Source organism: Patiria miniata, unplaced genomic scaffold (assembly GCF_015706575.1).
Source record: "Patiria miniata isolate m_02_andy unplaced genomic scaffold, ASM1570657v1 HiC_scaffold_8, whole genome shotgun sequence".
NCBI classification, from domain to species: Eukaryota; Metazoa; Echinodermata; class Asteroidea; order Valvatida; family Asterinidae; genus Patiria; species Patiria miniata.
Window position 1 is genome coordinate 6,382,446 of NW_024037075.1, and position 24,685 is coordinate 6,407,130.

Here is a 24,685-nt window from a genome sequence, read left to right on the forward strand (position 1 = left end):
GCAGAACTAACTTGAAGCAGCCGGTCAAAACTTATTGTAGTGGCTGAAAGACAGCGGTACGTTATACACGTGACATCAACAACCATGACGTCGCATGAGCCTGCCAATGATAGTGCAATACGTCATTATGAATATTTATTTTCTCATGAATATTTAGTTTATTTCAATGGATACTTCAAATACGTCCAAAGATTGATTATTGCAACAGCGATCGTGCGCGGCCTAGCGGTTAAGAGTCTCGTGTATCAAGCAAGCGTCAGAGGTTCGAATCCCGATGAAGTCACTGACTGATCAATAAATAGAAATTAAGGAAAGGAGAGGGTGAGAGTAGAGGAGGGAAAGTGGAGGAATAACCATAAAAGATGTAACTTTTGGCGCTAGAAAATTAATTGAAAAAAGTGACGTCCGAGTATGGAACTTTTTCCATTAGGAGCACTTTTTGGAAAAAAGCCAATTTTCTCCAACGCTGGTCGGCTGATAGGCATTGGAAAAATACAATTTTTCTTGAAAACGTCAGCACACTAGGAGCCACGATTTTACAGGATGCTTTAGATTGTCATTCTCTAGCAATCCAGTAAGGTATTTCGTGATAATTTGATCATTTCGTTTTTGATGTTTGCAAATGTGGTATCTTCCCTTTAAGCAGTAAGCAGGATCTTTTTAAAAGGTAAAAACTACTTTGGACTTAATATTTTTTTTATAGCTCTTTCGACTGCATAGCCATGGAATTTTAGGGCGTGATCTTTGAGTGGCGGGGCATTTTGCAATTACTCCCAGGTCCCGGGTTTGAGCCGCTGTTTTTAGATTTTAGATTTGCTTTTTTATCACAAAAAGTAAGAATATTTGTCTTTGATTAGTTTACTCCTACATTTAATTGCACAAAATGACATTTTATTTTCCTGATTCGTGGCTCTGGAACATTTGTTTTAAAGGGAAATAAAGTCCCAAATTGTAAATGGTCTGATAAACAGTACTCATAAAATCATTTTCTTTTCAATGCAGTGTAAATGGTGTTCTGCATATTGTAGAAACTAACACTAGTAACAGGACTGTGCAGGATGGAGACTGAAGACTGTGAGAAGTATACAGGGCTGAGAGTGGACATTGAATGCTTGCTTCAGCAATTCTTGCACACACAGAATGTACGATTTCAAATGTTTGCCGAAGAGTGGCGAAAGCTGAACTTCACATTCATTCATTAGTAAGTCGGCCATTATTTCACAATAATTCTTTCAGATTATGTATGCAATTTTCTGTTACGTACGCTTTTTTCATTTTCAAAATATAAATGCAAACTGAGATTTCATTTTACATGATGAGTACATGTTGCTGACATTACAAAATAGAGATTAATGTACATTGTGGAACATGAGGAAAATGAGTTTTTTGGCTTTCACCCCTTCTTTTGCTTGCTGTTGAGACAACATTACCGGGTGATTAAAAACAATGGATAGGGCAGAGTCCTTTGCTATGATAGCGATTTCATTTATATGACAGAGTCCTTTGCTATGATATTTGTTTCATTCATATGATTTTGGAGAGTTGACACATCACTTACTATGCGTGTTGTATTTAATTCTGAATTCTTTGATATTTTTATTTTATTTTAGTGGCATAGAAAGGGCACAAGAAAGGAAAGAGGTGAGTATATAGCTTCCTTTGAATGTTTTTTGCCGAAGAAATGATACTGCAGAATTCAATACAGGATGTATCAACTAAAAAGAGAAGACCCAGATGTTAATTTAAATTATAAAAGATCTAATAAATAATTATAAGATGGAGTTTTGCGTCGGGGTGATGTAAATCAAATTAGGTTTTGCCCTTCACCGACGTTTAAACACTGTATACTCAGAACTCTACATCCACCGCAGCAGGTATGCGTATGAAGGGCAAAACTTAATCACCCCGACGCAAAAAATTCCATCTTATAATAGTTTATGCGGTACCCGCTGCTATGTACATCAGATTCGAACCGGCCAACTGATCCCGTTAGCTCGATAGTCGAGTGGTAAGACATCTGCAGTAGAAAGCAGGAGGTCGTAGGTTCGAGTCCCACCCGAGTGATATTTTCCAACTTTCACTCGGGAGGTAACACACTGAGTATACAGTGTTTAAACGTCGGTGAAGGGCAAAAACTAATTTGATTTATTATATCACCCCGACGCAAAATTCCATCTTATAATAGTTTATGCGGTACCCGCTGCTATGTACGTCAGATTCGAACCAGCCAACCGATCCCGTTAGCTCGGTGGTCGAGTGGTAAGACATCTGTACTAGAAAGCAGGAGGTCGTGGGTTCGGTTCCCACCCGAGTGATTTTTTCTAACTTTCACTCGGGAGGTAACACACTGAGTATACAGTGTTTAAACGTCGGTGAAGGGCAAAACCTAATTTGATCTAATAAATACTTTTACAGATCTTGTGAAACACCAATGTGTCCTCTTTCCAATGATACCTTGATTGTGTGTCTGTTGCCACGGATGACTGATCATTCATTGTTATTCTGTCAAGGGTCAAAACCTGCACAGGGCCAAGTTTGTGCAAAAGGGTAACTGGTATTCTAGGGTGTTGAACAGTTGAATTTAAAGAAAGAAGACGTCCTTTTCTTTTAACACAATTTATTTAATTTTGACACAGTGATTGAACCACTCTCATTGTTGAAGTTAACCCCTCATGGCCCATTGCCTCTTTCCACACAAAGGTCTGCACGACCTCGCATATCGCCAACAGCCCCTCTTACCATTTCAACCTTTCAATAACAAGCCAGCAACAATCTTAGCCAGGTAAAACTTGGCTCAGTACAGGTTTTGACCCTTGACAGAAAAACAAAGAATGCTCAGTCGTCCGTGGCCACAGACATACAATCAAGGTATCATTGGAAAGAGGACACATTGGTGTTTCACGTGATCTTTAACCCATTTGAAAACATGCATAAGATATTTTATAATTTACAAATACATCTGGGTTTCCTTTTTTTATACCCTGTATAGCTCTATTGTCAATGTACAGACGATGCATGACAACTACATGTATGTCATCCTATGATATGATCGTTGATTTCCTTTTTGCTTTTTTATTCATCACAGGCCATGCAGGAAGCCTATAAAATAGCCACAGAGTACCTGCTGCCTCCATACGACCTGCAACACCGTGTTGGAGCTCTCTATATTCTCTATGCTTTGTACGTGACACAGCCGTACATACCAAAGTTTAAGGTAGCTATCTCCGATGAGTTGCAGAATTGATACATTTATAACCTTGAAAAAAAAAGGAAACTTTGGCATCTCTGCACCATGGCAGTTTATATTCATGTATTTTTTACATGCTCCCCACCAAAATGAATCAATGTTTTTCAGGAGATTTGTAAAAAGAAAAAAATACTTCTCACCCTCCCACTCCCAAATATTCCACCTCCTTCCCCGCCTAATCATTCAAATTTTATAATGACTGTGTCTTTTCTCATGAATGAATATTTTGAAAACATTGGTATAACCACCCTCTCTTTTCATGGAGAACAACTCATGTTCAAATTATGTTATGATTTCGACAAGGCTTACTCCATGCAGTCGTGTAACCAGGGTTTTGTTTTCCCCATTGCAAAATGTACTTTTCGTCTTGCCCATAAATTCACGAACCATCCATGGTAAAAGGTAGACAGGATTTATCCCTGGCCATCTGTCCTCTGCAAAAGTGGGGGAGGAGGGGACACTGTTAAAAGCGGACAATCATTGACACTGTCAGACAATAGGTGGCACACTTCATCGCCGACGCCGACGAATGATTTATCTGACGGGCCGAATTTTCTTCCATCAGCATTCCGATTTCACTTTTAAAATCTCTAGCCAGTTGCAATTGGCCACTCTGCACCCCCCCCCCCTCATGCCCCTGGTTTGGATGGTAAATTAATTTACCACAATAACAATAATATTTTTAATTTAATCCAGTAGTCGCTGAACCACCCACAAACTGCCTTGCCTGTACTCCTTAAACTGCCCCAACCATGTAATACAATGTAATACAGTGTATTACAATGTATTACAGGTGCTTGATTTTTTTGTTCAGATCCGCATCTCTGTGGACCAATGGCAGAAAGTTGTAGCACTCATGGATACCTTACAAAGTCAGGGACATCTTGACACCCTGTATGTGTTCCACAAACTGACAATGAGCAAGGCATTCATGTTTACCGCAATTCCAAAAAAGGTAAGCGAAACTACAAAGTTACTAAAAAAAGTTATGCTGAGTGTGGAAATTGTGTTGCAGGTGTCAGTAAGCATAAACAGATTTACGTCCGTGATGACTAGAATAACTCCAAAGTGAGTTCATATTGACAAGAGTCCACTAGTCATCTCGTAAAAAGCCCATCACGTGAGGACTGCAGGAAGATAAGGTCATATTCCAGGACGCAAAAACACTGTTTTTCTATTTGTCATTGCTTAAGTTTGCAGTTGTTACTATAAGCAAGTCCATTTATTAATGTAAAGTTGGTGTATAGGTGCTTTTTGGGTGTGGCACACTAAAAAATTAGATTTTTAAAATTGAATTGATAATTTTCTAGCATTGTACAAGTTAATAGCTTTCTAATGAGATATTGCATAAGTCCACGGCAAGTAATCAATTAGTTAATTTCAATTTTGAATTAGGAGCGTCCCGCTTTTTTATTATATAGACTTGAAATCAAGCCACTAATTGCTGGGGTTTAATCCGCCTGCGCTGCCAGCTGACAAACACAGCTGTCCAACGACTTGTTTTCAAGTCTATCTGAACTAGAGCGCACTGTGTCAAACCACTTTTTACAACTGTGTGAAGGCCTGCAAATGCAAACAAGCAAATTTATTCGTTGCAGGGCACTATATTCCTTCAAAATTCGTTCAGAAAAGAAAATAGAATTTTTTGAAAAAGCACATATATACCAACTTTAATGAAATTTTAAACCTTTCTGCAGATGATCTTCCATGCCACCTACATGGATGGTAAATCTGACCAGAATTCTACAGAGCGCTGGCTTGAACGTCACAGACATAGCCTTATGACGGAGTGCTTTGATGACAACACACTGGAGGTAAGACTCATGTGCAGCCATAAGCTTTACAGTCATGGCCAAGTTCGCGCAAGGACTATAGTTGACCAATGGTTAACTAACGTTTGCCTGAACTCTGTCTAGTCGACGATGGTTGACTACGCTAGTCGACTATTTGGAACCAGCTTACTGGGGTTGGTTGCTTCGCTGGTAACCAATAGCCGCGCGCATTCATAACGCTAGCAGAGAGCCAGGATCCAGAAGTTTTGCGATGACATTTTGACCAGCGTTTGACTAGAGACGTTCGCACGTTGCTACCAGTGCGCAGGCGTAAGGTACGTCACAAATCAACCACTAGTCGACTAATGGTCCTTGCCCGAACTTGGCCTTTGCTGTTGGGTGTTAGGCCACTTCTGAAATAAGTGGCTACGGCTTGCAATTACACATACACCTATGGCAGCGGATGAAGCCACATCCCATAGGCACTTGTGTGTGACTTCCAGCCGTAGCCGCGTCATTTGGACACTGTGTTACCTGCATAGGGCTGGCAGGGATGAATTAACCAATGGCTTACCGCCAACTTGGACCAAGTTCGCGCAAGGACTATAGTTGACCAATGGTTAACTAACATTTGCCCAAACTCTGTCTAGTCGACGATGGTTGACTACGCTAGTCGACTATTTGGAACCAGCCTACTGGGGTTGGTTGCTTCGCTGGTAACCAATAGCCGCGCGCATTCATAACGCTAGCAGAGAGCCAGGATCCAGAAGTTTTGCGACGACATTTTGACCAGCGTTCGACTAGAGACGTTCGCACGTTGCTATCAGTGCGCAGGCGTACGGTAAGTCACAAATCAACCACTGGTCGACTAATGGTCCTTGCCCGAACTTCGCCTTGACTTTACCAACACCACCCAATCCGCTCCGTTCACAAGTACCCCCTCAACGGCAAAGGAAGTATAGTTGGGGGTGACCGACCGACGCCATCTTGCCTGACTGCAATTCATTTGCTGCATAAGCGCGGCCACTGCGTGTACATAGAACAAATCCCCTGGTGTACGCGCGTCACACACAAGGAACGGTGCTCGTCAACCAGAGAAATGTCCCGCCCATGGGACGTCGTTGCTAGGTAAAAGGGCGCCCTCTTTTGGTAGCGCACGGAGCTCATAATACAAAGGATTAATTCTTGTAATTCTACAAATAATTTGGACAGTGTTTCATGCACAATCAGCTAAAGTTCACAGTAGCAAACTATTGGCTTACTTTATTATCACCTTGAAATAAAAAAGTTTAACTATAATGGTACCATACAGTGCACTTTTAATAAGTCAGCAAATATGGGACATCTCCAAACATCTAACCAATTATGCTACATGAACATACAGTATTTATATACAAGTTATTAAACTTGAATCCTTTCCACTGACTACTCAGTGATGAAAAAAAGCATTGACATTCTGGAGGCACTGATCAATCTCTGCATGTTTGTACATGCAGGACCAAATCATTTTTATCTTTCTTTTTTTGTAATCTTTTTCAGAAGGACCACTGAAAATCATTTTCACTTTTGAAAAACTTCTATTTAAGCTTTAAAGCATTACATGTAGTTCATACGAGCAGGTTTTAGCTCTTCACTACAAAGCTGTTATCATTAAATTTTCATTAATTTACAAAAAAAATTCAAGTCGAAATTGAAAGCGTCACTTTGGTGAAACACAAATACGGACACAACTTTTTGTAATGTTTTCAAGCTTTCAAAAAAAGTGTTACTAAAGTAAACGTAACATCAGAGAAACAAAGGTGACATCCCCATTGAAATATTGGGAGATCAGTTAAAACTTTTCCAAGCTTGTATTCGACAGGTTTAAATTACGTTTCTTGTAAGGTGCATTTTACTCGTAATGTACATATTGTACAAATTAGACTATCCAATTTAGACTATAAGATTGGTCATTTGTGACAGTTTTTGCTCGGCCCATGAAACGTCCTATTAATGGTTTAATCTTCAAAGACAAGCCAACCAGAGAACGTAGTCATCCTAGTCAGTCCACTGTACACCTCACTGTTGCTGTGCAGCTGCAGCCACACCTTGTCGCCATGCTTTAGATCCAAGAGGATACTGTTGGTGGCAGCGTCGTAATAATCGTAGCCCGCATCTTCGTACAGAGCAGTCATCAGAGAGCCATTCTTCATGAGCTTAATGTGCAAATTTCGAGAGTTGGTCCACTTGTTGGCATGTATGATGAAGTAGTACGTACCGTTGACCTGGCACGTGAACTTGCCCGTCTCTGGGTCAAATTCCGTCCCGTGACGCGTGAAGATGTGATCAAACTGGACGATGGAATCCTCAGCGGGTGCTGTCATCGTGTTGGTCGCGGCGACGGAAAATGCAATTTTTCTCCGGCCCGTTCTAGGTAGCATGTGCCTTGATGAGGTTAATGTAACTGATGCACTGTCTCCCTTCTCTCCCTTGGGGCCGCTTTCCCCAGTTTGTCCTCGCGGCCCGCGGCCTCCTGACTCCCCTGAGTTGCCTGGTTGGCCGGGGACCCCCGCCTTACCTGAGGGGCCGTAAGGACCGGGGGTACCTGCGCTGCCCTGAAGGCCTGGTGGGCCTGGGGGTCCCATGTCACCTTTTGGCCCATGGGGGCCCGTCAGTCCATTGATGCCATTATTTCCATGGTTACCTGTGAACAGATTGAGACAACAATCATCAAATGTTTTGGAACTTCTTTGTACAGAAGCTGTTCAAACCTTACATTGCCCGGTATGAGTAACTGTACATGTAAGTGCCAACAAATTTGTATGTGAAGTAGAGTTTTTATTAAAAACATTTGACAGGTAATTTTAACATCTGTTTTAAGAGATAATTTTGTGGGAAAAAATGTTGTCTGCAGGCACAAGCATCATCTTCAGTTCCAGCACGTTTGTAAACAGTGCAGTAGGTAACCTTATAAATAACCGTAAGGTCATAGTCAGCTGAGGTTATTTTGGTGGATGTAAATCAGCCCTCAGCACTGCTGAAGTTGACTTGATTTCTAAAACTTGGGTCACAAAATAGATTTTGTTACACATCCTGATATCCTGGGATTGTACTGTTTAAACCCCGAGATTTCCTCCTCTGTTCACAATTCAATATCTCGAGTATTCATGACTTGTCCTCACCTGGCATGCCAGCAGGCCCCTGTATACCCGGTAAGCCGGGGGCTCCTGGGGGACCAGGTTCCCCTCTCAGCATGTACTGGCACATCGATGGGGGTGCCAGGGGTTCCGTAGTTTTGCTTGTGCCCACTGAGTCTTGGTCCTGAGCCTGGCAGGGCTGGTAGGCTAGCATCTGCAGGGTGAGAAGAAGCGCTAGCGAGAACCGCTGGTGTCGGGATGTCAGCAGCATGGTGAATTGTTGCAGGGTCTGGTTAAATCTCTAAACAAAGGGAAAAACAAACGTTAGTTGTGACAAAATTATTGATATTTATTAGAAAGTTTCGCTTTGCTGGAAGATCCCTAGCAGGGCTGGTAGGCTAGCACCTGCAGGGTGAGAAGAAGCGCTGGCGAGAACCGCTGGTGTCGGGATGTCAGCAGCATGGTGAATTGTTCCAGGGTCTAGTTAAATCTCTAAACAAAGTAAAACCAAACGTTATCTGTTACAAAAATTGTCGATATTATTAGAAAGTTTCGCTTTGCTGGAAGATCAGGAGTACTCCTTGTAAGGAGAGGAGTTGTCAGAGGACTGTGGATGCCGTGCATGAGGAGATTGCGCTTTTTGATCAATTGTGAGAGCTCCACAGGAGGTACATGTACATTGTACACGCTGCATGCGCACATGGTTTGCATCAATGCGAAATATGCAGAATTAAATTTATTCTGAAAAGTAGTTTAATCTTCACTTGAGCACTAGGCGTAGGGCAACAATGCATTCAAGAATCCCTCCTAGTTGTCTCTTTGTATTCTTAAGTGTGCACATAATCAATACCCCTTTAATCTTTCTTGGCCCCTATCCATTGATCTTGAACAAGTGCGAGTGCACAATAAGCTCTGGCCGTCTAACATGAAAGTCTTGCATGCAATATATCAAAATGATCCCTGCCAGAGCTGAAAAATGCGACGCCCAAAAATGCGACGCCGATTTTACATACATGGAACACACTACTTTAGATGTGTACCTAGATTTATAGCAATTTGTGATAAATACCACGTGACTATAACATTACTGCATTTTGCCTCCTTTTACAAACATTTCATAAACATCTTTCCAAATTGTTACAAGCAATTTTTGTTAAGTATTTAACGTATTTTGTTTGCTTTTTTTGAAAATTAGAATTTGGTTGTTATATTTTCTGGAAAACTTATTGGGCCTTATTTTGGTCAATTTTCCGGGGACAGACCGACCGAATACCAAGTGACTTGTAGAAGTTCCTGCCTTAGCTTAAAAACTAGAATTTGCATCCAGAACACAAGGTTAGGGAAGCTAGGGCTGGCCCTCAATAATGCCAGAAAAGTCTTTTCAGTCAAGAAATTTTTAAAATACAATATTCTACATAAACCCATTCATTTTAATGTCTGAGAGCATAGGGACCTCATGGTGATATACATGTATATGCACTACATTTGTATTCTTGTATTATTATTACTATATTGACTTTCTAAACATTCTTAAAATCTGTTTATCCAAAAATTGGTAACTCTGTAAAATGAAACAACCAAAGACAAAGTTTGCCCTAACCTTCCAAAAGCACGCACACCTCCATGTGTGTCTTTCTTTAAACCCAACTCCATCAAAATCTATCCTTCCCCCTCCCCCCTCCCCATTTGGGGGAATTTAGGCAGAAAAGCCATGAGTACCAAGTCCATCAAAATCCACCTGTAGCAGTAATGGATTTGTGGTGGATTTCGGTGGATTTGGTCCTGAAGCATTATGTGAAGCAGAGTCAGTGATGAATTTTGGCAGACTTGGTACTGTTCTTCGTAAAACTCAGTAGGGAGTTAGGGTTAATAATGTATGCATACATGTGTATACAAAAGAGGAATATTGCCATTAAAAAAGTAGTCTTCTTAATTTATATATATACCCCATTGTTCCTTCAACTGTGCAGACGTCATGAATGACAGCTCAGGCTATCAAATGAACAAGTCCATAAACTAAACATAGCTGGATGCTTGGACAGACTCCAAGCTGGAAATTCTATTTTATTTACTTGGTGATGCAACTTCTTGGCATACCTTCAGACCTTGGCTTGGTGTTTCCAAGTAGAGATTTAACCCACATATTTGAGGTTTCTGTGGTATTTTGCTGTCTCTGTGTGGGTCCATTAACCATGCTCGTAATAGTTGAAAATACTTTTCTCATTGTCAGATTCTTTTAAATGAAGTCTGCTTTCTACAACTCAAATTATGTATTGCATTAACACTCTCAAAGTTACACATGTTTGTTTTAGCACAAAAAATGGAAGCATTGCTGTAACTGAAAGAAAGAACATTCTACACACGAAATGGATATTAGGCTTGAAAACCAAGGGCACAATGTCACTGGTGACATTTTTTTATCAATTCAACAGAACATTTATTTCCATACCTTCAGCAGTAAAAGAGATACAATTATGTAAATTCTTAATATAATGCTAGATGAAGAAGGGGAAAAAAGAGGATAAATAAACATGTTGAGCAAAAAGTCATTCAAGGTTGTTTGCTCAGCACGTAGCTTACAAAATATCACTGTGTGCTGTGAATTTTTGCTGACTTTTCTGCCTCGCGAGGCCGTGAGGCAAATGTCTCTCCTGTTCAATTGTTTTCAAGCTTCAACCTGAGCTAAGTGCTGGGCTTAAAAATTATCTAGCCATTGAAAGCACATACCCTGGGCCCCCGCCCCCCCCCCCCCCACGTCAAAAGTATCAGCAACTCTATTTTAGAGGACAAGCTGGTTGAGTTGTGGCCAGATTATCCTTGTTTGTCGGTCGCATGATTTTAAAAATAGGGACAAACGCCAACAGGCTTTTGATGAAATTGCATAACAACATGAATTCACGTGAATAGAATATGTGTTTTCATTAGCTACTTAATCTCAGCACGTAGCTCAGGTTGACTGCACACGGTGAGTTTTTCACCTCGTGAGGCGAACAAAATCAAACAGGACAGACATTTGCCTCACGGCCTCGCAAGGCAGAAAAATCAGCAAAAATTGACCGCACACTGTGATATTTTGTGAGCTACGTGATGAGAAAACGGGCTCGAATGACTTTTTGCTCAGCACGTAGCTCTCCTGTGCTCTCATGTGCGGCAGGGCTTAGGGGTTAGTAGCTCAGCATTTCTTATCATTGATGCTTAAGAGCATTACAGGGGATTCTCAATATCTGTTTTCCTGCATGTTGTCTGCCTACATTGCTGACTAGGACAAATTTCTCTGCATTTCTGCAAACATGATTTATTGCCGATACCGGTAGCACTGCATTCCACAGTCCTACACCAGACATGCCTCAATTTGTTAAACTTCTCAAAGTTCAAACCTAGGTCTCTTCAAACAGAGTTCCGTCATGTCTTGCATGTTGGCACTTTTCAGCCCACGTATACTAAAGACATTTGTATTGAGCATCCTGCTGTTCACACAACAACATGCTAGACAGGGAACTTAATACAATTATGTTGAGGAACGTATGATGCATTCAAAATATATCAGGTGAATTTCAGGTTGAATCAACAGTTTGTCAGATTGAATTTGTCTAATTCTTATCACTATTTTTTTTTTGGGGGGGGGGAGGTGACACAACTCTTTTTGATGCAGGAAGTAACTTTACTCTGCATTGGACGTCAGATAGAAACCAGCTGATATCTTTACTTTATTCGTTATTGAAACTTCTCAGCCCAGATCTATGAGAACAGATGACACTTTGCACCTCCTTAAATTGAGAAAGTTCTTTGAGATGTGCATGGTTGCATAACATTCAGAGATTTGGCAGGGATTCAATTGAATAAAAAAAGTGGGCAGCCAATTCAGATAATGATTTGCATTTTTTTTACCAGCGTTGTGGAACATTCTGCATTGTTCCATATTTCAGCTGCTTCCATCAAGCAAGTGGTGTCCTGCATCAAGTTCCCATCTTGACAATACAGTTGCCAGTTTTGCTGACAGCATTTTTTTTCACTATTTACATGTATGTAGATTGATAAGTTCAATGTGATCAACATATTAACTTCTCATTAAAGTTGCTGAACCCACGGTGTCCAACATATTACATTTTTTTTCTCCTGATGAATTTTCAATTTGTTTTTTTTTTACGTAAAAAGCTCCTTTTTTTTCAATTTCAGATGTTTTCAACCCTCTGAAAATATGCTTTTACTTTGGGTTGCTTTGTGCCCATAGCGCTCAAAAGATATGCCTGAATTGTTGTCGAGTTGCAAATAATATGAAACATGTAAAAATAAATATTCCATAAGGCCAAAAAAAAAAAGTCTCCGGTTTCTGGTATGGAGCTTGTCCAAAAAGTGGTGCGGCGACGCGGCCTTTTTTTTTTTTTTTTTACCCGACTTTTTTGCTTCAAATTTGCTTCAAATGTCGGCTGATGACTGCAAATGGTGCCCGACTAAACTTAGTGCAAATGTATGGGAGTCCAGAGAGGCCACATAAAGCTTAGTCTCGATCATAACCCCATCTAAAAACACGTTGAAATTGCGCAGCAGCAGAATTCCAGTCAAACCAGTGAGTTTGGCGGTTTTGAGACATCATCTTTCATTGAAAAAAAACTTTTTCATTTTGCCGACGCGCATGGCTACGGCGACGCGCGCGCATACCAGAAACCGGAGACTTTTTTTTTTGGCCTAACTAAACATTGACAGATCTTTCTAAATCAAAAGTGAATAACTAATAACTTTTGTATTGCAAGATTAATAGCAATTTAAAATCAATATCTATATTTTAGGACAAAATTCAAAAATAGCACAGCGAGAACAACTTTAAAAAAGAAAAAGGAAAGATTTAGTGAAATAACTCACCACTTTTTCCCTCCAATCGGTACCACTTCCAGAAAGCAAGCAACTTTGAGGAACATAAGAAAATTAAGACAGTTCAATCAGTCCACCCTTACTGATCAGTTGCACAAGGCTCAGACTTCTTTGTAATGCTCTGGGGAGGCTATCCACCACCATTATATACACCAGGCATGTAATTGGCCCGTGATGGATTGAGCTTGACAAGTGAACAGATTTACCATCACCTCTGCCAATTATGCCATGCCCTTGCCAAGAAGCGATGGAAAACAAGCTTGGCAAGCTACGTTTATTGGTTGGAACTTTCCAAGGAACAGAGGAGAGGAATCTGTTGGTGGTTGTGGGTAATGAATCATGCTGGGGTGCAGGGGCTTGTATATATTGGCCCTGGAGGGACTGGAATGTCACTGAATTCTAAACAAATATAGTACACTGAATGTGAACATATCTATCAAACTTTGACAGCAATGCTGAAAAATAGTTTGAAGAAAAAAGTCCCTCCACTCTCTTACTGTATGTAGTCAGCCTTTTCATTGTCCCCCATTTGATTACCATATCCCCCATTATCCCCATCATAATCCCCCCCCCCCCCCATGCAGTGGCCACTCGTGGGTTGGGGGGGGGGGGGGCTTGAGCTGCATCTCCATCATAACCCCCTTGCAGTAGCCACTCAAGGGGGGGGGGCATACTGGAGGGGATCTGGTTTGAGCTCCTCCCCCCCCCCCCACCCACCCACCCACCTACCTTAAAAAGGGGGAAAAGTTAAGAAGAAGGCAACTCAATATTTTATTTAAATTCAGTGTAAAAGAATGTATTGATCCTTTGTATGGCAATCTGCTTTGGGCTTTTTCCCTCATGAAATGCACAAATAATATACTTTTTTCTGCATCAATTGGTTATGATTAAATTTTGACAAGTTGGCTGGTGTAAGAAAATAATGTGTATGGGTGCACTGAACTAATGCAAGCCCCATTGAAAACAGTGTACATTTTAACAAAGTTCAGGGCCAAATAACATGCAAGCCGACATCACTGGGGTTTCTCAAACAAAAATTAAATTATTGTCTTGTCCTTCATCTTTTTATTTCTTTTCAATTTTGGATAGACGAGCCAATTACATTTTTAAATGTTCACACCAAAACAAAATCACCTCTCGAAAAGTGATGGTTCCCAAGCCTGCATGTAGCCATTTTACAAGTGGCATCCTTCCACTTTCTCAGGCAAATATGACCCATTTTTCAACCGTAATTTTATCAAGCCTGCCCTCAGACGGAAGCCCAAAAACCAGGGAGTTGATCCTTGGCTATATTTACACAATTCCACCATTTTTAAAGCCAAACGGTCTCCGTTTTTAAAAGAAGTTGTGGGGGCACTTTTTATGCTAATGACCTCACGTAGAAAATCTCACTTGAAGTAGTGCACTGCACCCGTATAGGGTGGGGGCATGAGATGTCATGGAGGGTCACTTTAAATCATGCTTAGAATTCCCTCAAGATGGCACAAAGTTGGCATGTGTACCGTGTACAGCACATCTCTTCCTGAATTTAGTAACAGGGAACACCCCAAATCAGAAGTCGCCAGTGTCATCTGGAGGTCACTGTAATCATAACACCTGTGTTTTGACACGGCCCAATTTCCTCCTTGATCTGAAGATGTGCATAAACATATCCGGGCAGTTCCAATAGGCCCCACCCAGCTATATTATACTGAAATTTGAAAACATGTTGTGGCAGTTGTGCACAGCTTAAATAGTATTACCTGTGATAATTAAAAGTGATTTTGTTTTTTCATGTCCATCTGTCTCCCCCATGCCTTTTATACAGGCTACTTACAAGCAGTCAGATATCATGTTAGGCAAGCACTCTGGCTAGTCAATTTCAGTCAACAGACAAAAGCAGGAACTGGTGGCACAGCTGTCATATCAATCACCTACAGTCAAAGCACAGGTGTGTCAAGTTGCATAAACAGTCACAGCCAGTCAATCTTGCTTTATGTAGCCTGGGAGATCTTGACTGTTGAAAACAGTCATTTGATGATTAATATGACTGAAAGGACAACTAGGCACAGAATGTATGTTTGCATAGGAGGGCTAAGGAACCTTGAATACTGATTTGAACATGCACCGATACATGTACCTGTTGTATGCATGGGCGTCCCCCCCCCCCCTGGAAAACCAAAAAAAAAAAAAGAAGGGAAAAAACGAGAAAAAAGAAAAGAAAAAGAGGCGCGAAGTCATAGCGGTATAAATTTAATGGGTTGGGGGGGGGGGGAAATGTCCCTGCCCCCCTCTAAAACTGATAAATCGAGAATGTGTTGAGAATTACAGGAATTTTTTGACATGTTTTTTTTTAGAAAAAAATCCTGGCGACGTCCATGGTTGTACGTGTATTTTTGCACTTGGAAAGTTATTGGTAGGTCCTGTGTATGGGAACCAGGTACCCAGGTACCCGAGTACCCGACCGCTGATGTTGGGAACCGGTTCCGGGTTATGGGATTGGGTACCTGTAACCAACTGTACATACCGTACATGAGCTTCTTAGACAATGAAAAAGAAATGTGGCTTGTGGAGAATTTTCATAATGAAAACTGGGTTGCATAGAAAAACAAAACAGATTCACGTTAAGGCCTATATGACGCTTGCGAAAATGGAATTTACACCGTGAAGCTACATGTAGGCCTATTGAGCTCACTGTACACATTTCTATCTTGCTGTATTGACACATCACCGATGTGGTAGTATTATCGTGCGGACGTTTATGAACAATCTATACAGCAACTTGAGCGATTTCAATTTTGCCTTGGGTTTCTTTATAAACGTGTTCTCCGGTACCAGTGTTTTTTTCAATTGGGCACCAAAATTCCTGTACTACCCTTAAATGCACACCCCTACTGATTGGCCTGTGACAAGTGATGTATGCTGCATTTGATTGTAATATTTAGGGCTGTGGGTAAATTGGCAGACACCCAACACTGTACACTCAAATCGGAAACTTCAGAATAGTTCCACGTAGACGGTCATGTAGCCTTGTTGACAGTAGACACACAGTAAATTTTCATTTGTCATTACAGTTATTAAATGTTGTCAGTTGTTTCACTCTTTCACTTTCAATCAACCCACATACCATGAAATAAAAACAAATCAATTATCAGTTCAGGAACTTTCACTTCTCTGACTGTCAGTGTCGTTGACACTGCACTGGCCCATAAAATCACTTTCCCTTTCTCTTGTATGCTGGCATATATGTACCGGTACCTCATGAAACCTGCACACTGTACATGGATTTCTTTAAAATTTACAAATACTGTACAACTTTTATGTACTTCCAAACAACAAAAACATTGTTTTTCATAGTAATGTGAGACTCACAATGCTTTGTGCAGGGATGTACATGTACACGTATGCAAATCCTCCTGCAGTTGCCTGATGTCAGGCTTTTTTCAAATTGTAAATAACATGTTGGCACCATGCATGTATGCATACTTTTTCTTTATACCTCAAATTTCAGTCGAAATTGTCAGGGTCTGCAAAATATACACATATACAGCTTGTCCCACAAAGAACCTAACAGTGGAAAACCAATTAATTAAGGTATAATTGCATGTGAGCTTTGGAATATTTTCAAATTACCTCTTAAAGTCAGATAACCAATCTACCATACAAACTTTATTTCATTCAAATCGATGCATTGGAACAAACGCTACACTTCATCAAACTCAAGGGTTGAAAGTCATCTTGGGCAACTTTCCTTGAAAGTGAGAAGGGCAGTTAGAGAAACACACAAAGGATGGGTCAAAAGTGTCAGTGCAGCTTTAATATCAGTTTATCATTTGGACAAAGGTTTTTTTGGAAGACCAGGAGCTATACATGTATATAAAAAAAGGTGCCCAATTGGTTTTTCAAGTCCCGTATTGTGATTGCTGTATCTTTTGAACAAAACATCCTAATGAAACAAACTAAACAGCATTTGGAAGACCACTTTTTCTACTCAGCCGTACATTGTACATGTGCTTTTGAATACTACCACCACTTTTCTGAAAACATGTCTGATTCGACTGTTAGGTTTTTTTGTGTGACAACCTGTATCCCTGTTTGGGATGCATTCATACTGAATTGTGAGAAAAAAATATCTAAGTTCTCTGGTGAAGAAATACTTGAAAGAAAAATCTAATAGTGTGTAATTTTTCATCTATAGACTATGAGACTTGAGATTTTGGCTTAATTTAATTCAGAGTCACTCTGTAGTAGAAACTGCATTTTTATTCATAAAAACCGTTCCAGTTAGATATTTTTAGATATGACCCATCTCTGTTTTGGGGCTCTCTGCACTTTTGTGAGTCTGAAGTGTAGGTGGTGTAGTTTGGCTCAACTTTCACTTTGTGGAGAGACCTTGGGACCATAATTTGAAGCACGCAAGCACAGTCAGTTCAAGGACAACAGAATAGGTTGGCATATCAAGTGAGGTGTACATGTATGTATATTGTCACAGGAAAATAACAAACACACCCAGATGAGCATTCCATTTCCAGGAAATCAGGGTGTTCAAAACAGCTTTTTAGTGCCTGAGAATTGTCTCTAAATTACGGCAGTCTTTCAACATGTTTGAACTTGCCATTTTATTGTTAACATAGAAAATGAATAAGAAATGATGAGTTTCAAACGTGCATCACATATGCACTGCCAACATGCATGTACATGTATGACTTTGTCTTTGATCATCTTGCAGTGCCAAGATCACAGTGTCAATAATCTAAATGTATGCCTCGTAGAGAAAACCTTAAAACCTATAAAACATAGAGTTCAACTTGGGCGCCTTATATATTTCAAGGGTTTTTTTTTAATAACCAATAAAAACCTGGGGCCTGGGCCCAAAAGTATTTTTTCTGGCATACATTTCAACATTTTTAAAAGAAAATCGTAATATTTTAGTGTTGGCTGTCAAGTATTTCTGAAATTCGAATACACTTGCATACTCATATCATTCTATCAAAAACCTTTGGCAGTGTTTGTTTTAGAGTGTATTGGAACTTAAATACCATATTTTTAACATGCGGCTTCATGACAAAAAAAAGCCTCATGACAAAAAAAAGCTACACACATGTATGATCAAAAGCGTACTGCATTCAGTCAGAATTCAGTTTAGACGTCAGTCATCTTAACAATGAACTCTGTGTTGATGCATAATTTAAAGATATAGTCCATCATTTGTAATTTGTGCATTTTGTTCGTTTGAAGCAACAAAAGTGTTCAAAATCTAATAAAGGATACTGAACAACTAACCTGATGAAGTTTCAGCTAAGCTTCAGCTGTATATTCCGAGAAAAACAGCATTCTAGGAGATCAATTTCAAATCAAAAGTTACTGAATCATGTTTTGAATTGCAGCTATACGCGACGTCGCGCACTGATCCGACGAATTATAGCAACCGCACGCGTGTTTGCGTCGTGCCAATGCTTGCGTGCGCTTCGCGGAAAACAAAACAAACTACTAATTTAAATTTTCCTACAGTGCGTCTTAAGACGCACCATTGGAAAGGCCTTCTTTCATTGATTACTTCAAAATGACAGCTTCCCAGAAAAGAATAATTTCACAGGGAGTTTGGTCCACTTACTATCTTTCAACCAAGTATGTTTTTCAACAATAATTACGCCAGTTACTTTTCGGATGGCTGCAAATGATGGACTATAGCTTTAAGAAAGGCAAATACACAATTTACACATAACTGCCCGCCCATTACAGAGGCACACAGCACAACCAACATATTTGCACTTTGACATATGCATCAGAAATTCTTGAATTTGAAAAATGTACTCCCAATTAAACTTGTTTTTCTGATAGGCCTATAAACAGTATTAGGCGTGTTTAGTCCAGCTGGTCCTGAAAGACTCAGTTTAGAACATTATTAAGACTTGATGGCTTTATCAGTCGGTTAATCAGTCAGTGGTTAAGTCAGTTAGAGGATGATAGGTTGGCCATTTGGGGTAGTTCCAGAAATACACCGTAATTGGAAAAGTGGGAATTGCATTACTCCGGGGTCACTGACAAGATTAATTTTGGCAGATTTTGATAAACTATTCAACTGTTTCATATTGTTTACTGTTCAGGTTCACCATGGGCTACATGAGCAGTACCAAAAGATGAAAGTGAATCTTGGTCTCCATGACAACACCTCCTTGATGGTGGTGCGGGAATCCATCACAGAATATATCGTCAAGAGGTATGATTGACCTTGTTCCAACTGTCTCGTCTGGCTCTCTTTAACGTGTAAGGGGCATGCTGACTCTACCACTGATCCAGTAAACAAAATACAAGTAGATCGTCACTATATTGTGTGATGAAGTGTTTTAGTCCGGAAGCTGCAAGCAGCGGCGCACCCAGGATTTGGAGGGGGGGGGGCTGCTCACAATTCGGGAATGCCCACACTAATGGGCAAATTAGATAAGTATATTGCATATAAAGGGTTAAAGATGAGTTAGTGTTTTCTTTAGTTTTTTCCTATACCTTGCTAAGTTGAAAGTGACTAGGACAAGATAATACAAGAGATGAAAAATAAATAAATATTTGAGAAAATAACGGGTCTTTTTTCTGTGTTATACCTACGTAACATGGACAGACACACTGCAAGGAAAAGGGTGCTTAGGACAAATTCAGTTTCTTATAGGCTTTTTCATTTGACATTATCAACCCATTTACATTGCTATCAAGCGAAAATATTACAGTTTTTGCACTGGCTTCAAAGTTATGATGTGATCATTGTTATGTACGAACAAGGACAGACATTTTGTGACAAATGTCCAGTCTGTTCACAATAAGGCAATCGTCAAATGCCCACCGAAGCAAATATCTTTGCAAAACAAGAAACTAGTGCTTTTAATGTGGGTCAGGACAGAAAATATGTTCAAAGTCCCCCCCCCAAAAAAAAAAATGGCGGGTGTTACATGTAATATACAACGTTGTTTCTAAGCTGGGTCACGATAAAGGGCCTTTTTATTTTACAAAAAAGTTTCATGATTTACATTTTCAGCAGAGCTTCAATATTTGCCCTGCCTTTGTGCAAAATTTCTTTTATTAAACTGTTTTTGTCTCTTTATTGCAGGTTTGAGAAGCTGGAAGCAGATTTCGAGGCCGGCCGTGAAGTGCATCAAACTACGGATGCCACTGATTCAGAAGAAACTGAAGATAGGGGCTCAAAAATATCCCAGATCAAAGCTCGCTCCTACTCTACAGCTGCAAAGGTAAATATGTGCCCAGTGTCGCTTCCGTCTTCACCCAGAAGTTACGAAATGAAAATTGAGTGGAGAAAAAGCCTAATGGCTAATTATTCTTGACGGAACAGTTGTATGTGATAAACTCTTCAAGTTGAATTGAATTTCAACAGAGGTATTGAATTGCCTTGACTTAATACTGACACATACAAGTTTAGAAACCATTTTCATTACAATTTCCAATTTTTGTTGACATATAAAAGTTCATATATTATCAGCCACACTTTTTTTTTTTTAATTTAAATTTTATTTTAAAGCCCTCAAGATCGCGACGTCACCGCCGACAAACAGGGCAGCTTCCCGCCAGCCCTGATCCTCCAGCACCGAAGTCAAAGTTCACAAAGGGCAAACATCGTCAAGGATCAAAACCTAAGGATTTGGGCACGGACAAAGAAACGTTGACCCAACTGAGCTCGAAAAGACGTGCACTGGCTTACAAGGAGGCCAGCCAAAAGGTGAAAAAGATCAAAACCATTAGAGCAGAGATTTACCTGGGAGAGGACGCGACAGAGCCGTCACCAAAGAAGCCGCGCAAAGGAGGGAAAAGATCCAGCAATGACAATCCTGAAGCGTCAACGTCAACTAAGTCGAGCTGTGTTAGAAAAGCTGCAGGATCGTCACGTAGTAGTGGGACACAAAAGAAGGGGGTTACCAAACCAGCCAAGAAGCAAAAAAGGTCAGCAAATGAGCCGAGACAGAAACCAAGTCCTGCTTCCGTGTCTCCGAAAAAGAAAGCAACAGCTTCCAGAAAAGCTTCCCAAAAACAGGGTACCCCTCGTAAAACCACAACCAAGGCATCACCTCCCTTGGATGCCTCTGAGAAACATCCTCAAGAAACACCCCGAAAAAGGAGAAGAACTAGGTCAGACACTTCGGCCAGTCAGAAGGGAGATGCTTCAGAAGACCTCACCCCAAAGAAAAGGCTCAGAGGGTCTGGGAAGACAGAGGCAGAAACTTCAAAAGAAAAGTTGGCCAAAGCAAACAAAACAGTTGACAGCAGTGATGCAGGCTTACAAACCAGGTCCCATCAGTATCCATCACCATCTGGAGATCACGGGTCACCCAAGCAAGACCTAGGGCAAAGCTCAATTTCGTCACCGAGAGGTCTGCGATCTGCCTCGGTAAGAGGCCGGGGTTCAGCATCAGGGGTCAGAGGTAAAAGGTCGTCATCTAGGGGTCACAGGTCACCACCTGAAGATCAAAGGTCACCACCGAGAGAGCAGGGAGAGATGCCAGAAGGTGGCATGAGGTCACCAAGGTCCAACGTGAAATTGAAAATGCGTGGGGGTGGGATTGGAGCGAAAACGAGAGGTGCGAGGCAAAAATGCCCATAAATAAAACAAAGGAAGGTCATTACTTCATGTTTATTACTGTGCAAACAACAAGTGTCACATACTTAATTACTGCCCTTGTGACTTGAAATGTCTTGTGTATTGACAATTTGAAATAAGTAGTATAGGTCAAGAAGTGGTCGAATTGCCAAAGATGAAAACAAAATTAACGGCAATATCAGGAACTAGAAAGCACTCAGAGCGCAAACCTCCTCCAAGGCTGAATAATTTCCTGCCATATTGTCGGTACACCCAATGGAATACTGGCATATCCAAGTGACTTCCATCTTTTATTGCACATTCCCCACTATCCATAGTGTCAAATGGTTCAGTCCGTTGACCTGTTGGTTTCAATGGTGTGTGCCATATGCGCCCATAGACTGTGCTGGAATTTACTACCTTACGGAGACATGCACAAAATAGGGAACACAAGATTGTACACGTCTCCACAAGAACATTTCTATAGATGAATACGTCTCCACAAGAATTTCACGAAATAGATATATGGATTTTACTCAAAAACTAGGAATTTCCAAGGTAGGTTGATCCGTCGCACATGGAAGAGTTTTAGAAAAGGGATATTTAGTCCAAATTTCAGCCCAGGAAATTAATTCTGGTTAAAATAAGAGCATTTTGAAACTTCAATTTCAAACTCGAAAACTTTACTACACGAGAACAAAGAAATGTCTCCACAAGAATACAAATTCCAGAATGTGTGCACGCTGCATTACCCACACACGTACACAGAGTAGCAATCTTTTCTGCTCGAAATGGAGTCAAAGTTTTTCATATGTGGTGAAGAATCCTTAAAAAAAATCCTGCACCCAGATCCGGATCACTTCCAAAATCTCATCGATTTGTACTTTGTACAGTACCAAGGACCCCCCACCAAAACAAATTTAATGAAAGTCCGTCCATAACTTTTTGATTTATCCTGTTCACAGACAAACCAACCAACAAACAAACAAACCAAAGCCGATGAAAACAACCTCCTTGGCAGAGGTAGTAAGACTCGTACAGCTAATACCAATCCTGTTCACAGCTGTCTCATCATGCTGTAATTTCCTTTTTTTGAATGATTCAAAATGGTTGAAAATGGCAAAACATTTTGAAACTTAATATAAATACACAAAAAACATTTTCAAGTTGCATATGAATCATTCTGAGGTTTAAACCAGAGTTGTAACGAGTCACTGATTTTTGTGACTCGAGTCGAGTCATTTTAAAGAAGTGACTCGAGTCGAGTTGAGTCATTAGGTCAAGAAAGTCGAGTCGAGTTGAGCCACAGCACGTAGTCGAGTAAAGTCAAGAATTTAGCTGAAGTCAATTCGAGTCACAGATATTGCAACACTATACAATAAATAAACACAAGAGAGAAAGTCATTTTTTGGCTTTTTTATGTTATATTCGGGCTACTTCATGTGGTGACACCACATTTGACTCTTAATGAAAAAAAGGGGGTGCCAGCTGATCGCCATTCAACTAATGGCGACACTGATCAAACCACATATGTATATGTATAAATTTTTTGCGAACATTCTTATGTGACGTGAACAAAAACAGGCAACGGCGTAAGTCACTGCAAATATTTTTCGCAAAGGTTTGTTTTTATTTTTGGGACTCAAGTATTATTAGCCTTCCTCAAGTCTAGTGACTCGAGTTGAGTGGAGTCATTTGCCCTTTGGGACTTGAGTCAAGTCACCAAAAATTGTGACTCAATCGGACTCAAGTCGAGTCATTCACTCAAGTCATTACAACTCTGGTTCAAACATATTTCTGTTGATGATTAAAACATTCGTCTGCATACCTTTTGTGGAAAGACACATTTTTGGAATTTTCCGTTAGTAGTTTGTTTTTAGTTCGGTGAAGCCTTGAATGGGTGCGTCAAGTGTTGACACAAGGCACATGCGTATTGAAATGGAGATCTTAGAATATTGTTTTCTCGGAATATACATGTGTACAGCATTCACTGAGCTCAAACTTCATCAGTCAGAGTTGTAAAGCACTCTTCTTTAGATTTTCAGCACTTTTGTTGCTTCAAATGAAAGAAATGTGCAAATGACAAATGATATACTCCACCTTTCAGCTTTTCATTTTGCTCCACAAGGATAAATACAGTTAACTTGTGCATTTAATTCAAATAAAAAATTCCACACGAATGTGCAGCACCATTTCCTCTGAAATATGTGTTCCTAAATCTGAAAGTAAAGAACTTTCACAGCAGTAATTTTTTTCCCAATGTTTTATTAACTTGTCCCATGAAGTAACCAAAAGAAGACTTTAAAAAACAAGACCTTAAAAAACAAGACCTTGAGTTCTAACCAATAACACAAATTTTAAATAGTAAAATAAGAACAAAACAAGAGTTTCATTTGTAATGTTCATAATTGTTTTTGTTTTATGTATTGGTCATTCTATAAATTTTAGGTCCACTTTTTCCCCCCGTCTGTTACATCTGACATCTTTGATTTGATAATTCTGGATGTGCTCCTTAATGAGGTTGTCCTGCAAGAGTGATTATGAAAAGAAAACTACATACCCAACAAATACAAAATTGTTTGCAGTCATTCTTAATAATACTTCAATGGCAAATCACAAATGACCACCGTAACAGAGATGGGGAAAATGTCACGCTTTGAACCCTAAATTTATAGAATGACCCACGTGCCCAGGAAACAACTTTGACTGGTGTCAAATGTTCAAGAAAACATTATGTAATTTATTTTATTTTTTTCCAGAATCCTTTTTAAACACATGTGCTGTACCTGTTTACATGTATGTACAAATGAACTCACTTAGACATTTTTGTATTTGGATATACACTCAACCGAAAGAGAAAGTCAACCGAAAGAGAAAGTCCCCCTCAGTACTTTTTTGTCTAACTCAAAAACTACTGCACAAACTACGATTGATCAGTACAGAAATTCCTTAGCAATCCAGCCATACTCTTTGTTTGGCCCAAAACAGTGATAATGTGTACAAAACTATGCAATCTATGACAAATGGTACTGAAAAAGAAAGTTGCACTTTTGTATGCGTGCAAGGCGAGTGTGAACCACAACTTGCACGTATACAGAAGTGCAACTGTTTTCGGTATCATTTG

At 40.1% G+C, this 24,685-nt stretch overlaps 2 protein-coding genes across 2 annotated transcripts; one reads left to right on the top strand and one right to left on the bottom strand.

Moving 5' to 3' along the window:
• The first annotated feature begins 1,003 nt into the window (after positions 1-1,003).
• Positions 1,004-22,116, top strand: LOC119719601 (serine/arginine repetitive matrix protein 1-like). The gene is made up of 8 exons (XM_038189082.1): positions 1,004-1,201; positions 1,611-1,641; positions 3,086-3,214; positions 4,062-4,202; positions 4,945-5,061; positions 19,091-19,203; positions 20,083-20,221; positions 20,509-22,116. The coding sequence occupies exons 1-8, from the start codon at positions 1,059-1,061 to the stop codon at positions 21,583-21,585; spliced, it is 1,890 nt and encodes a 629-aa protein (XP_038045010.1). The 5' UTR covers positions 1,004-1,058; the 3' UTR covers positions 21,586-22,116.
• LOC119719602 (collagen alpha-1(X) chain-like) lies at positions 6,241-13,522 on the bottom strand. Its single transcript, XM_038189083.1, has 3 exons — positions 12,996-13,522; positions 8,181-8,436; positions 6,241-7,702 (listed from the first exon to the last, which is right to left on the bottom strand). Exons 2-3 carry the CDS (start codon positions 8,404-8,406, stop codon positions 7,017-7,019), a joined length of 912 nt encoding a protein of 303 aa, XP_038045011.1. The 5' UTR covers positions 8,407-8,436; positions 12,996-13,522; the 3' UTR covers positions 6,241-7,016.
• Positions 22,117-24,685: the final 2,569 nt, after the last annotated feature.